Below are 15347 nucleotides of genomic sequence, written 5' to 3' on the forward strand. Positions count from 1 at the left end.
TGGGCCCCCAGTAAAAGGATGTGGATAAACTGAAGCTATTCAGCACAGGGCTACTGAAATGTCTGGGGCTTGAGCATCTGACCTGCCAGGGGGCTTAAGGGAGCTGGGCCTGATCAGCTGGGAAAGAGATGGTTGTAGGGGGACCCAACAGCAGCCTCCAGTGCCTATGGGACAGATATCAGGGGGACAGATCCAGGCTCCGGGTGGTGAAAAGACGTAAGACACTGATCATAAATGAAGTAACTGTATACCAGGGCAGACTGTACACAAGGGAACATTTTTTCACCATGAAGACAGCCAAGCGAAAGAGCAGATCCAGGCTCCGTCTCCTAGTGCAGAGTTTTCAATATCTGACTGAATACTGAAATAGCAACAGACAACATTGATTTAACCAACATTGATTTGATCCCACAGTTAATGTTGATTGAAGCAGGAAACTGGACTAGAGACCTTGAAGTCTCCTCCAACACAGATTTTCCTATGATCCTGTGAACATTAACTAATGTTGCACCACCGTACACTACAAACTGTATCAGACAGTAATGCACAGATAACAGAATGAAAAAAATATTATTATAGGATTAAAATAAGCTGCAGCTCCTTTTTCACTGTTACCAACATATATAAGCAATAACTTGTAAAATCAATAAATTGTGAACAGATTATGAAGAAACTCCAAATTAAGTTTACAAAAACATTCTGAGATAGTGTACTTCAAAATCTCACCCACTGCTGCCATTTAGTAGGCATGAAAAACTCTTCAGGGAATAGAACAGTCAATGAAGAAGCAGTAGAATAAAAATTTATTTTCTTTTTCTCATAATTTTTCTATTTTAGTAAAATGAGACACTCTACCACAAAATTCTTTTTAACAGATAGAGACAGGCATGAAAGTCAGTCACCCAGAAAGCTACGAATGTGGCAGAACAACAAATTATAAAATCATAAACTGTTATTAGGCTACTAATAAATAAGCATTGGTAATTCAACCACATAAATATATAATTTAACTGTGTGTGCTTATATATACATTTGTTTTTATAAGGCTGAACAATTTACATTTGCAGAACACTTGCATTTTGCCAACATCTAAAGTACATGTATTTACAGAAAAAGAGATGTGCAATACAAAAGAAACCTCCTTGAACTGTTCATTTTAAAATTCCAAGGGTAAATAATGTAAAACACTCCAGAGAACAATGACAGGTCAGAACAAATTATTTTCAGTGTTCCCTCTTTAAGTCTATGAGATGTTAGGCTCAGCACATCAGACCTTGAGATTGCTCTTTTGAGACAATAGCCTACACTCAGCAAAGAGCACTTTCTCTGGATTTGGTATTTCTCTCTGGAAGCCAGACAGGTAAAACTTGGACATGGTCAAACCTACTAAGTACTTGAAGACTTTGTTTAAACCTGCAGGCAGGTTTCTTGTAACCCAGTTGCAAATCCTCTGGGAACTATCTCAGTCATCCTGGTAATTTCAAAACTAAAGACAGTGGTGTTTACTCAAATTAAATCTGATAGTCATTGGATAAGAGCAGAAATTATCTGAAGAGCAGGGATTTAAACTTAGGATTTCCTACTAAAACATATAAGGTATCACAAATGTGGGGGTTTAGTTTTCAGTTTAAGACACCTAAATGCATATTTGTAGTGGTGAGTTCCATATCTAAGCTCATGCTATCATCACTGTTTGGTTCTTTAAACAGACACTTTCAAGTGACAGGGCCACTAAAGATGCTTCAAGGTATCAGAGGCATCTACATGAAGAGAGGAAATGTGACCCAAGACTTAGAGAAGATCTGCAGTCCTTTGGGGTAACAGCTAGATCTCCAGACCAAAACACTTTGTTTCATAGATTAGATATCTCAACCACATGGAGACATGTAAAAGTACAAGTCTACCTTTGCGCATTTTCATCTTGATGCAAGTCCCCTCTTAGTGAAAAATCTCCAAGAAACAAGAGACAACAATCTAGCAAGTATCCTGATCACAGGGGTTATTGTGCACACCAAAGCTGCCCTATTTAACTCTGCACTAAGCAGATAAGGAGGGCCCAGCTGAGCAGTTTACAGCACTTTTGCAGAGAGATGTGTGTATGTGCCTGGATTGCTGCAATGGCACTGCAAGGGGAACTCTCAATCTGCCTCAACAACTTCAAAGCGGTGCAACGGTTCCAAATCCCTGTCAGAGTCTAAGTGCCATGTAGTTGTGTCATCTCTGGATACAAAACCTTCTCTTTCTGTATGCTGTGAAAAAACATATTTCAAAAATCATGTCTCAAGTGAGCAGTCATTTCAAAATTCACCAAGGATGAATAAATCTCCCAAAATATCCATTGCTTTTTTAGTGGCCTAGAGAGCTTGCTGGTGAGAAAGTGCTATGAATAAGAAGAAAATATGTGTCCCTTTTTTGCCTGAGTTACACTACTAACAACAAAAATACTTTTTGCCAATCAATGAACAAATTTGGTATGCAATCTAGGGTTGAAACTTTTTTTTCAAATAACAGGCTTGAAACTACACATTTTGCCATTATAAAGATGTCAGTATCCTTCTGCATTTTGTGTCTTTTGGTTACTTACTATATTTGAATGAAGCTTTTTTGAAAAAATTAAAATTATTATATCAGTTAGATAATTGTGCATTTTGTTTATTCCTTTCCTTTTTGTTTTTGCAATCAGGCTTTCAGTGCTGTGGAGGGAGAAGGAAGAACTGATCCTCCACCTGAATGAAACAAACAAAGAATCAAGCAGCAACAGAAATGGCACAGTTCCTGAGTGGCTACCAAACTTACACACTGACTTATTTTCTTTAGTTTGGCTAAACTTATCTGATTTTTCTCATGTGACTAGTCAGAAATGCTTGTTTAGCAAATCAAGCATTTCTGTTGGAAGAAAGTTAGCTAGAAGAAAGCATTAAAAAAAGATTACCATATAATGTCAAATAGGAAGTTTAAGAATAAGAATGGGGGCCAGTGTCTTAACTAAGAAACACTCTCTGGGGAGCCAATTCACCATCAAAGCTTTTTAAATATCAATGTATTTTACATATATATAAAGAGAAGAGGTTTATTACAAAATAAATGCATTCAAATTAACAATATACCGGTGTTTCAGACAATTTTCCTGACATAAAAATTGATTGACAAGTTCAAGGGGAAGGACAAGGACTAATGCTCAAAATGTTTTGCATTTATAGTGAATATACACTTCTAGGAGACATAATAAAACTAAAATCTTGTTTATCTAACAGAAAAACAGAGCAATTCATTATAATAGTTATCCATTAGATTTATCAAAGACTATGGTTCAGTTAAGATATTGTTGAGTTCACACTTTAAAGACCTTTTAAGCCAATTTCTGCTAAAATATGTTACTTTAATTATTACTATGTATATAATACCATCACACAGAAAAAAATCCCATTAAATATCAGATATTATGTAAATATATCAAGAGGGATTTTAGAAATATTCATTAATTTTTAACAGAAAGGTTTAAAATAACTATTAAATGAGTTACACTTCTCTGAAATCATTACTCAGCTCAGAGTGAATTAGGCCTGTTGTACCTAAACTTGTGCATACACAAGTAAAGCCAAGCAGCATAAAATGAATTTAAGAAATTTGTGAAACTGAGCACCAGGTTTTATTTTGCTCAAGTAATGACTCATTTGATTATCAGTAACGAAGTCTGTCCTGTAAGATTTTTTACTGAGAAGTTATCAAGTTTAAAATTACCATTTTTATTTCAACCAACCAGACACTGTCTCAAAGTCATAGAGAAACTACACAACTCTTAAAGGAGAGGCCTTAGTCTCCTAGCTTGGAAGCTCTACACACATACTATGACTGTACATTAAAATTCATAGTGTTTATTTCAAACAGCTCCTGAAACAACTTTGTTCCATTTTCACTGTGTGGACAAACACCAAAACACTCTTTTCTATTACAAGAAATAGCATTTATTGAAAATGGCACATGGATTATTACATTTTTTTCTATATTCAGAATTGGAAATAAATTGCATTATTTCTGCAACTGCTGTATAGAATAGTAGTATAAAGTACATGTTTTTCAATAAGGATAATATCACTGTCTAGCTCAAAAATTTTCCAGTGCAATCCCACAAGAAATGCATAGTTAAAAAGTAGGCTGCTTGTTTTAATCAATTTGCATTTGACCTGAGTTCAAAAGAACACTCACTCTCCACAAATATAAAGAAAACAAAGGGAATTCATCTGAGAGCTGAAGAATAACTTGATCAAGATTCTTCAAAAATTTGATTTTTTCTTCTCTTCCATAGTCTGAGCTTGAAATGGTACTTTCTTCTGTCTCATTTTGAAGAAGTTGTTCCAGAATCATGCACAAAAGAAAAATATTTTCATACTGGGCAATGTCATACACAGACTGGGCCTGAGAATAAAAAAAAATCAGTACATAAGTAGAGTGTGAAAACATTTCTGCAGGCTAACATGTCAGATGACAGTTTAAGGAATACTGTTAAAATTTGCAGTATTATTTATATAATCAGTACACCTATACATTCAGTATGATTACTTCTAAAAAATGTTTTCCTTTTTGTGGTAACAGTCAAGCCACTAAGACTGCATCACACTACCAAATGAAAAGTCAACATAACCTCCTCTTCATGAGAGAATTTGCTTTACCTAATTATCCACAGGCTGTGACATACCATAGTGATGTACAGAAAACCAACTACAATAACAGTTTTGTTTGTTTTGGGCATATAATTAGAATTGGTGGATTTCTGAGAAATGAAATAACAAGCAAAAAAGAATTTTTTACTCCTAAATATAGACACTCATCTATTCAAGTGACACCTCTAAAAAGCAAATTAAAAGTCAAAAATCTCAATCAAAATGCATAAGCCTGTTCTGAGCCACCTAAAGTGGAATATTCAGTTTGTCAAATAAGCTGGAACAAGGACACTGACCAAACTAAAACTTTCTTAGAACTCTTACAGCTTTATCCAATATAAATTTACCTGTCCTTTATCTAGAAACTGGAAATTTACATAGAAGCTTTCTGTACATAGGAAATAACTGGTAAGATACAAACTTGAACCTTGAAGAATTGTCTCTCTGGAATGAAATTTTATGTCCTTAACAGTAAAATCTACTAATAATATGAGATGACCTTGCTCTGAAAAAGGCTGCTATTACAGTAGGTAGAGGAACAGAACTGAAAGGTAAAATCATAGCTGCTAAAATTTAATTATATATTTTAGAAAATGGACCAATAGCTCTAGCAAATCTAAAGAACTGTTTAGACCTGTGGTACAAAGCCAGATGGGTCAGAGCTTCAACATGGGTCTATGACAAGACATCAAACCATTTTCCTCAGTCTAGATTACAAACTGTAAGACTTCTCAAAGTGTGAAATCTATTATACAGTCATTGGTTTCACAAAATATATATATGGGGTTTTTTTGATTCCAAGAATTCTATTCTAGAATCTAAGAAAAAGACAGCACTTTACCTTCTCCAGCTAAAAATGAGGAAGATGTTGGCTCAGAGATTGCTTATTTTGCTTTTTAAGAGAGCAGTTATTAAGCCTAAAATCTCTGTTGAAGCACTCTGGGGTAATGGTTTCAGGTAGACTCCCACCTCAGAAACAAATTTAAGACAGCACAGCCATCCTGTTGCAAAGGCTCAGTGTAGAAAAAGAATTTTGCTGAGTTCTCTAGAAATCCTGAAATATAGATTCATTACCAAAACATATCATTCCTAGCCTTGCATACTCCTATTCTGTCTCCCTGGACCCTGCTAAGAAAAATGTACAGTTCAGAAGCTGCTGCTAAGAATTCAGTGTTGACATTCTTATCAGAACAGAGAGTGAAAAATGAAAAAGTATTACATTATTTAATAAAAGTATATTAAGTATCTGCATATTTCTAAAGTTCAGTTCTGCCTATCAAACTGCCTAATTTGGTAAAAGCTCCTTCCAAATCAAAGGTAATATGACTGTTTCTTCAAATATTGAACATCCAACTCTAGAGCAATCATGACTTCACACTGATTGTTTTGACTGTTAACTAATAGTAAGGAGCTAAATATATTTACTTTGCTTATTTGACTAAACTACAGCTTTCAAAGTTGTGAAAGTAGGTGTTATTAATGGTTTATTGAATTTCTAGGAAATAGATGATTCTAAAGCCCTACAAAGTCTGCTCCTAACATTTTCAGTGTAGGGGTCATCTGACCAAACACAGGCATGAACAAGCTGAGACAGTTATCCCTTGTTCCTGTTTCAGCTGATGGAGGGCAGCAAGGGGTGGCCCAGAGCTGTTTGAATGTAGATGCCTATTGCCATTTCACACGCCCCAGGGCAGCAGCTGTAAGCCAGGAGGAATACCTTAGGTGTGCTATTAGACACTTGAGCTTTTGCAACTGAGCAGTTCCCAGGATCCTTCAGCAGGTAATTCATCCCACTCCAAACTAGAACCACAGATATACCATGTCCTGGAAGTCTTTACAGTGGTAAAGTGTGACTGTGCTCAGAAAAAAAATGACTATGTAGACACATAAATGGAAGTTCTGTGCTCTTAGTTCCTGCAATTTGGAAATTAGACATACAACAAAAATTCTTTGTTTGACTCTGAAGTGTTTGCCTTGAAAATTCACTCCTTTACATGAGTAATCAATATAAAATGTTTTAGAAAGGCAAATTATATCACTTCACTTCCTCCCATAACCTCAGGCTCTTCCAAGCAGTTAAACAATTGTGTTACTTTCAGTGGGTCTTAAAAGGTGCAACTAATTGCAGCTTAGTAAACTATCTGATTATAGATAATAGGATCCACAAGTTAACTAATTAGTTTCCTCTACAAATACTACTGCATTAAAGGAAAATTGCTTTACTCACACAGAACTGATATTGAAAAGAAAAGGTAAGTATGATAGCTAGGAGAAAATATTTTTTGAGATAATTATTTTTCTGGAGACAAATATACTTTGAAATATTGCATTATATAACTGAGGGGGGGAAAAATCAGTCTATAACATTTTCTGGCTCAAGGCTTATTATTAACCTTTCCAATCCATTTAATAATCTGAACAAAATGTGTCTCTATTTATTTTGTTAGATGTCATCTGTAGCACTGATTGATGCAACTAGTACTAATACAAATTCATGCTGCATAATTGGTAAAGGGATGCTTTTATTGTTTCCTAATGGTGCCGAGTCAGATAACAGGCCTATTAATCTTGCCCACCAATGTGTGTGAGTGGGTAGCTGTGCATGTATGTGTACACACCAGAAAGTCCTGAGGGTGCATCTATAAAGCAAGTCTCATATATATATTTACATATATATATATATATATATATATGCTGCTATTCCACAATATATTAATACTAATTTTAAGTAACTCTAACACTAACTCTGCTTTTCAGAATAAATTTTAAGATAATCAGACAGGTAAGCAATATGGATTTTGGACGCTATACTTTATGAGATCAGTCCTCATCAATTTATACAAACAAACATTTTAGGGTTAAACAATGTTTAAAAATATTATTTATATAAAATTGAGCTTTATGTAAGATGGAAACAAGGCTTACAAGGATCTCCTGGCTGGATCTGATGATCTGCTAATCAAAATTAATTGTATTCACATAACCAAGTTCAGAATGCAAGAAGTATCAAAATGTTTGGTTGAAATTAATTCTCCAAGCTTCTTGTACATTACATGGCGGCCACCTGGAAATGGACACCAATTTGCCACATAATTGAAAACAGGGGAGAAGTTCTCTTACCTGTCTTCATTATAATGCTATCATAGTCAGTACTAATATGTTAAAAGAAACTGCTGTGTTCCAGGTCCCTGGCCCTTTATTATAGTTCCTCTTTGCAAAAACAAACAAACAAACAGATGAGGGGGCCCCAGATCAAATTCCAAGCTGCTGCTGTCTTAATGGACAGATTTGGAGTCTTGATAAACAGATTAGGAAACAGTTTCCTAATTGTACTTAGAATATTTTTGCTTTCTTGTCTTAATGGTTTATGCACATTTTTAAAATTTATTTAAATGTCATTAGTAACAGCAATATAAAACAAGCAAAGAAATTGAAGGAATTATCTACAATTCTTATATCACCAGCCACAAGCCATAGTCCCAGTGATGCAGCCTGTTGGGCTTGGGATTTTCACATGCAGGAGGCTGATGACATTTTCTGAGTAGAGGAAAGTAATTTTATTCCTTTTACATCTCAAAGTATGTACAGAACAGAGACAATACTTTACCAGTGCAAACAAAAAATAGATGAAAGAGAGTACATTCATGGCAACTGCTTTCATGCAGCTCAGATGCTTATGCAGAAGTGTCAGCAACACCTGCATGCTCTCTGGAATATAGGAGGAATGGTACTAATTTGGGAAAACTTCTTTTTTTTTGGTTTAGAACAGAAGATTTATATGCTGAAACTTCTGACAAAATGAAAACAATTAAAATTAATTTCAAAGCATCATTACATTTGATTAGAGACAAAAAGCTTTCCTCTTTTTCTATCTCTATAATTAACTAACATCTATTTAGGCTTTTTAAGTCCCATGGCAATACCAAGTTTAAATATAAGTTTCAACAAGTAGTTCTACACAACAAAATCCTATATAAAACACTGACATACCAATATAAACTTTAATCAAACTCAAAAGAAAAGTGTTTAGAAAGTAATAAAATTGACACTTCTAGACAGTTATTTTAGCAGAAAAGTATTCTGCCCAAATCTTCCCAATCAATCATATCCTTACAGTTTTGCTTCTTGTAATTTTTATCTTGCAAGTTTTGCCTTTTCCATTTCTTGGCAAACCTCTACTATTCATCAGGGATATAACTTTTTATGCTAGTAAAGTGTCTTTTTATGTTTCAAGAGATTCTAAGTAAAATTTCACTGGAACATCAAGTGATAAAAGGTAGTATTTCTCCTCTTTTACATGTGTATTTGTCAGAGAAGCATAAAGGGTAGACCAAAATACACAAAAAGAACTGTTACAGCTTGGCTAGTTTTGCCTTCCAATGGAAGCACAGGCAGCAGGAATTGCAGCAGCATCAGCTTCTGGGCTGAGACTACTTGCTTACGGAACATAAAAGATAGAACAGAACCAAATCTGCCATCAAGCCATTTCCAGGAAAAATTCCCCATGGCCTGTCTGTCCCCTCCTCTGGCAAGAAAATGTAGCCAAAGCTCCTAGAAATTTTCCAGAGAAGGTAGAAACAAATGAACACCACCTCAGCAAACACCCCAATGCCCCTTGCTTCCGTGCAGGTGTCTACTAAAGGCAAGTACACATGTAGACTGAATTCTGGGCAAGAAAGTTAAAATTCATGGGCCAGGAGGCCACAGAGCAAGTGGAAGCTGATGTCCCACAGGAAGATGGAAGTTACCCAAACCACTTGAAAATGTCTGAAGAGGAGCAAGCCTGATAGAAAATCTCTGAGCTTGATTTACATGTTCCTAGAGACACACAGTCCTGGGTGTGCTGTATAGTAGACAATTACCCCAACTCTGTTGTTATTTCATTTTATTGCTGCCTTGTCTTTCTGGTAAGAGGGGATGGCCATTTAGAACTGAGAGGGTGGTGACTGAGACTAAACAAAAAGGAAGTGACATACTTAATGCAGTCACTGATGTTCACCTAGATTAAAAACTTATTTCTGTGCTCACTATGCCTGCATATAGGAGGGAGACTGAAATGGTTTTCTGCATTTTAACACTACAGTTCTAATGAGTATCTAATTATAACTACAAGTTCCTAAATGGAGCAATATTTGACAGCATCACCTTCTAAGAAAGAATGTTTCTAAATGAGCATAATGAAAAACAAGAAGAAAGTGACTGACTGGACCCTCTATCAACAAATGGCCACCATTTGGTAAATTTTGTATTTACAAAGCGAATGGTGAAAACCTTAATTTTCAGTAGAATCAACACTGTTTTGCTCTACTCATCCAGTCTAGACTAGAGTTTAATGGAAATATGTTTCAAGAATCACTGAATTGTTTCCTTAAGTCAATACATCCTCATTTTATGAATAACTAAGATGAATTCTCACAGGGAATTCTCTTCTTGACCCTTCAGTTTTCCTCTGAGAAATTCCTATCCAGGTTACTTACTGCTGTGTTCAAGTGCTAAATACAAGAGAAATAACATTTGGATAGTTGGCATTTAATTTCAAAACAAGACAGAAATCTTAAGTAGACGGTCAGCAAACCTGTAAATAACCTCTGATCATTAAAATTTACAAACCCAACAATATCCACAGAATACAAAATCACAGTAGGATAAAAGAGATTATCTAGAATTGTTGTTTAGTGTTTAAATAACATAATAAATAACATATATAAAAATAACACAAATATATAATATATATTATATAAAATAATAAAATAAATACCTCTAAAATATTTAAGGCAGGCATGCATGAAAGTCTTTACTAGAAATATTTCTGTTCTATTTCTAGTACTACTGTGTTAAGGTAAAGGGTAATTAAAAATTGTCATGATGCAGGGTTTGGTTTTTAGCTGATTAGCATGTCTCTTTAGGAGCTTGTTTTGTGATTTGAAATGCCAATCTCCTGAACAACCCTCCTAAAAATCATAATGCTCATAACCATGTCAATTATTCGCTTGCCAAGTAAATTCAAACCAATATATGAACTCTTTCAGTATTTCAAGCAAAATTCATATAATGTGAAATCCCTTATTTAAATTTATACTCTCACAGACCAAATTTTCAAAATATTGTCATTTTTTATTCCATGGGTTCTGAAATTCTATTTCTGAATTTACTCATGCTGAGTATCTACCCTTTATTCTCAAGTAGATCCCTAAGTTTCAACTATTCTGCTTGCAGATCAAGAGCAAATGTGACTGCAGAAAGGGTCAAGGAATTACCAACATTTTTAACAGTTAAATTCCAGAGGAGAGACCATCAGCTCAACTCTTAGAACAATTTAATCTACAGCATGTGCAGTCACTAGTCCTTCACTTTAGAAGGTTTCAGAAGCAATAGTAAGAATCTTGCAAAAATAGTATCTGTCTAGACATAATTATTTGGCATACCCTGGAAAATACTTTTGATAGAATTTGAAGTGTTTATTGTCTTTGCTATCTCCCAAGGGGAAGATACTTATATCCCTGAAGCATCTCTGCATCGTGCCTCTTCCACACATCACTTAGCAGGGTCATCTGTTACTAGCCCTTAGCGTGACACACTGAATTACAAGAAATTCCCAAGACATCTTCAGCAATATTATTCTTATCTAGTAATACAATTTCCACAACATATTGTAAAAAATTAAATATGTCAGCAGCAGAGCACTGACGTTTCCATTTTGGAGTAAGACTCACAACTGCCTTGCAAGTAACATAACACGGACGCAGAAAACTTTAAAACTCAAATATTAATCCCTTTTATCCAATTAAAGAAAGCTAAAATATAAGTTACAAAGCTATCTCATTTGGAAAAAACAGCCAAAAAGTACAAATCTGTGAACCTTCTTAGGATAATGGGAACTTATAAACACATTTTATTCCAACCTACAAGACATATACTTCAAATCTGACTTCTCACAGATGTTATTTTTGAAACTTGTTCTAAAACTATAAAAATTAATTCTTCACAAATTGAAGCATGTGAAATATTTTGGTTTAATTTTGCTTTTATATTTTTTCTCAGAAAATAAACTGAAATAAAGATTGTGAATATATCTTGTTATAGTGTGAGTCCTTACAAATCAAATGGGCTACTTAAGATTATTTCTAACTTGAAAATGAAATTATAGGTCAGGCTATCCCACATAAAGTCTCTATCAAGAGAAAGCAATCAACAAAACAATGAATAAAATTTCTCAGTCATGAACTTCAGTATTAGAGAAAGGGCTTTTTTGTGGTTTTGGAGGACTTGCCTACTTACATGAAATAACTGTATTTGAAATAATAGATGCTGTTTGTTGATGTAAGAAATTAAGTTCTGTCCTGCAAGAAGTGTTGTAAGTACAGCAAGGACAGTGCTCTAAGCAAGTCTTGAAAAGAAACATCATATATATAAAATTTTTAAAGGTAATAGGATGTGAAGGTAATAACATTAAGTTTTGAATAATAGCAATAATAAAAATTCCTCCATTAATTAAAATCACATCAGAAAGCAATGGAATGCTGAAAAATACAGCTACATTAGTTTCAAAAGATTTGATAGTTCACCTCTTTTAGAAAATGCAGAAGAAGCTCTGAAAATAAATAGCAATCACTTTGCTTTAGTGACTCTAGCACTGGGCAGGCAACCCTGACAGTAATGCAAGATACACATTTATTTGTACTGAACCATAATTCATTAATTTTTGAAAAGAAGTTTTTCAACATGTTTTTCATCTCATAAGGCCTTTTTTTCCTAAAAGCACGATGACTTTGCCACACATAGAGCTTGACTTCCTAAAATTATCTCTTCCAATGCTAGGGATGGAAAGAATCAACTGAACCTAGCAAGTTGGCAGATGGTTGGGCCAAGAACAAACCAAGGCAGAAGGCTCTCACAGAACATGCCCTTAAATTGCTTGCCACAGGACACTGTGAAAGCTGGAAGCTTGTATGGGGTGAACGAAAAGTAAACAGTTGTATGACAGTGAAATCCACAGATACACTCAATCAATCAATCAATCAATCCCTCTTCACCTAGAATATCACAAACAGACGGATACTCGAAGAATGTTCTTGAAAACATCTCCAAATTCTTCTGAACATTTACTGTAAGCACAGTGACAGGCAGAATTCCCATGTTTTTCTATCTCAGTTTAATTTTCTGCCCCACCCTCTATCTGAAGTAAGTTACTTCAGGGAAGAAAATCTTCCCATTTTTAGTTTGCAGCTCTAAAAGCTTACAACCAGTGGCTCTACCTGAATCCTCCTTCATTTTAAATGAGATCAGTCCTTGCTTCAAAGCCAGAGACAGAATCCACCACTCCAGGTTCAAAATCATAAAGAAAAACAGCCCAAACATAAGCAAACCCAGGTGTTTTTGGACTAACTGAGAACAAATGTGTGTTTGATGCTTGTATTTATTTGCTGCAGAAGAAAACAGAAAATCCAGGAAAAAAACAAGACAAAACAAAACACTTAAAGAGCAAGAAGAGTCATTCTAGGCATTGCCCTGTGTGAGGAAAAAGACAAACCTGGTTGGAACACAAGCTTAATGTTTTTAAGAAAAAGAAGTTGGCATCTGCTTTCTGAATCCCTTTCATACAAGCAATCTAAGCCTCTGTATAATTTTAATAGATAAAAAATGATACTGCTGAAGAAGACAGGTTTCCTTCTCATTATGCAGTTCTTTTTCATCTTCCATAATTAAAGGCTTAATATTCTATTAGTGTTCAAGGCAATATTTAACTTAATATTAAACCAAACTTTGATTCAGGTAGAAGTGTTTTAGCTATCTATTTTTCTTTCCTCTTGTTTTAGAAAAAAATTTTTATTTATTGTATAGATAAAAAGCCTTTAGGAAAGAGTTTATATTTCATATATATGTGTTTCCTCAAACTATTCTCCTAAAATGGATTAATAGATATAATAGATATATACTGAAATATAGATATAACTGAAACAATAATGGTTTTTCAGTGATTCTACTATCTGTCTTAAACACCCATATTCCACTACAATTATGTCAACAAATCAGATAACAATCTCTGATTTTTTAAAGAATACCATGAGAGACTTCCAAACTTTAACAAGAAAACTCAAGAGACATGGGAGACATGGAAGACTCAAGATATAATTTCATAAACATTTGACAGGGTTAACAAGCAGTGCTATTTTTCTTATTTATTGTATTTAAAACTATGTGGAATATATATGTAGAATAAATCTTGAGTGGGTTAATCAAATTGAACAACATGAAAATATTTCTTATACAGCTTAAAGATGTGAGAAATTGGAGATTCAACATATTTAACTGAAAATCAAATAAAATATAAAATGTCATGAAATCATGAGAACACCACACTGTTTCTAAAAGTTTGCATACATGCATCAAAACTTAATTTTGGAAGGAATTAGACCTTTGATGAAAAACATAAAACGGAAAATGGAACAGATTGTTATCTACAATCTTTTTAGGCTTTACAGAAACCAGATGGGTATGACTATAAGCAAATATGGTTTTGCTTTCACATTTTACTTTTCCTTTAATTATCTGGTAGAGTCTTCTGGAAAGATCCAAAAAGAGAAGTTGTCTAGACAACATTACTTTCTAAAATTTGTTTGTTGTTTGTTTGTTTGTTTGAGCTGCTTTAGCAGTGCAGTAGTGTAAAAAGACAGGTTTTTAAGAGCTCCAGAGCAGCAGTTTAGAATGTGCGAGTGTCATGATGCTGGAAAGAAGTGATATGCAGTGCAAGATTGGCCTTCTAAAGTTCAGCATGCCAGCAGTAAGTCTAAAGACAGTTACACTTAGAAAGATCCTTTTGAAACTGAAAATCTTCTGTAACTAGTGTGAAAATTGCAGCATCCAGACAAAATACCTGAAAAGCAGAGTAAACTTGAAAAGGATTAAATTCTAAATTGACCATCAGAAGCCAACTAGTTTTTCTAGCTTTGAAGAAGAATACATAAGAAATACACAGGAATGATTATCTACAGGAAAATGCTTATAATTCTAAAATTTATGATATCAGGTAAAATAAATAATGAAAGAATTATTGAAGAAAGTTCTGTGCTCTGAGTTCTTTTAAACAGTGAAATTTACTATGTCATACCAAGTCCAAGGGCTTCCTTTTCATTAAAGCAGAATAGTTTGACTCCCATTTGAAGTAGCCTGTGGAAAAATGTCTGCTATGCAAGAGTTTCTACATGGCAAACCTGTCACCTGGATGATTCTGTAAATCTCAGATATGTAGGCTGACAAGGGTACAACTGGCCTTGACTAAAGGAAAATATCTTCAAGAGTGCAGAGTCAACTCACAATTTGGATATACAACACCACTATTTTCAGCGAGCATGGTGTGGTTTAGAGCAGGCCTCATTCCTTGTGCTAGAAGGATACTACCAAGAAAGGAATCTGGGAATGGTAGGGCTTGAAATGACCTAGAGGAACGCTGAAGAAAATTCAGGAATATTTACATATGGTAAGAGAAGCATGTGATTTTTTGCTCTGGTACAATTTCTTATGCAAAAGCTTCAACACCGCTCAGTAAAACTATAGCTTTATATAAAACTATAAAGAACTGAAAAGTAGTGGGGAACTACAGACTTTTTTATTCTTCACAGAACCTGTTTGAAGGATAATGTTCTGAGATTGAATTGGATACATTAGAGCTGAATACCCTAGCAAAAA

The 15347-nt window shown here is 34.5% G+C and overlaps 1 protein-coding gene across 5 annotated transcripts in view; it reads right to left on the minus strand.

Moving 5' to 3' along the window:
• Window positions 1–796: 796 nt before the first annotated feature.
• MEI4 (meiotic double-stranded break formation protein 4) overlaps window positions 797–15347 on the minus strand; it is a 137270-nt gene continuing 122719 nt past the window's right edge. For all 5 annotated transcript variants that reach the window (XM_026792741.2, XM_026792739.2, XM_074538345.1 and 2 more), the window contains one exon: window positions 797–4416. In XM_026792741.2, coding sequence (XP_026648542.2) covers window positions 4165–4416 — 252 coding nt within the window. In that variant the 3' untranslated portion in view covers window positions 797–4164. The remainder of the gene's footprint in view (window positions 4417–15347) is intronic.

This window comes from Zonotrichia albicollis, chromosome 3 (assembly GCF_047830755.1).
Source record: "Zonotrichia albicollis isolate bZonAlb1 chromosome 3, bZonAlb1.hap1, whole genome shotgun sequence".
Taxonomy (NCBI): Eukaryota; Metazoa; Chordata; class Aves; order Passeriformes; family Passerellidae; genus Zonotrichia; species Zonotrichia albicollis.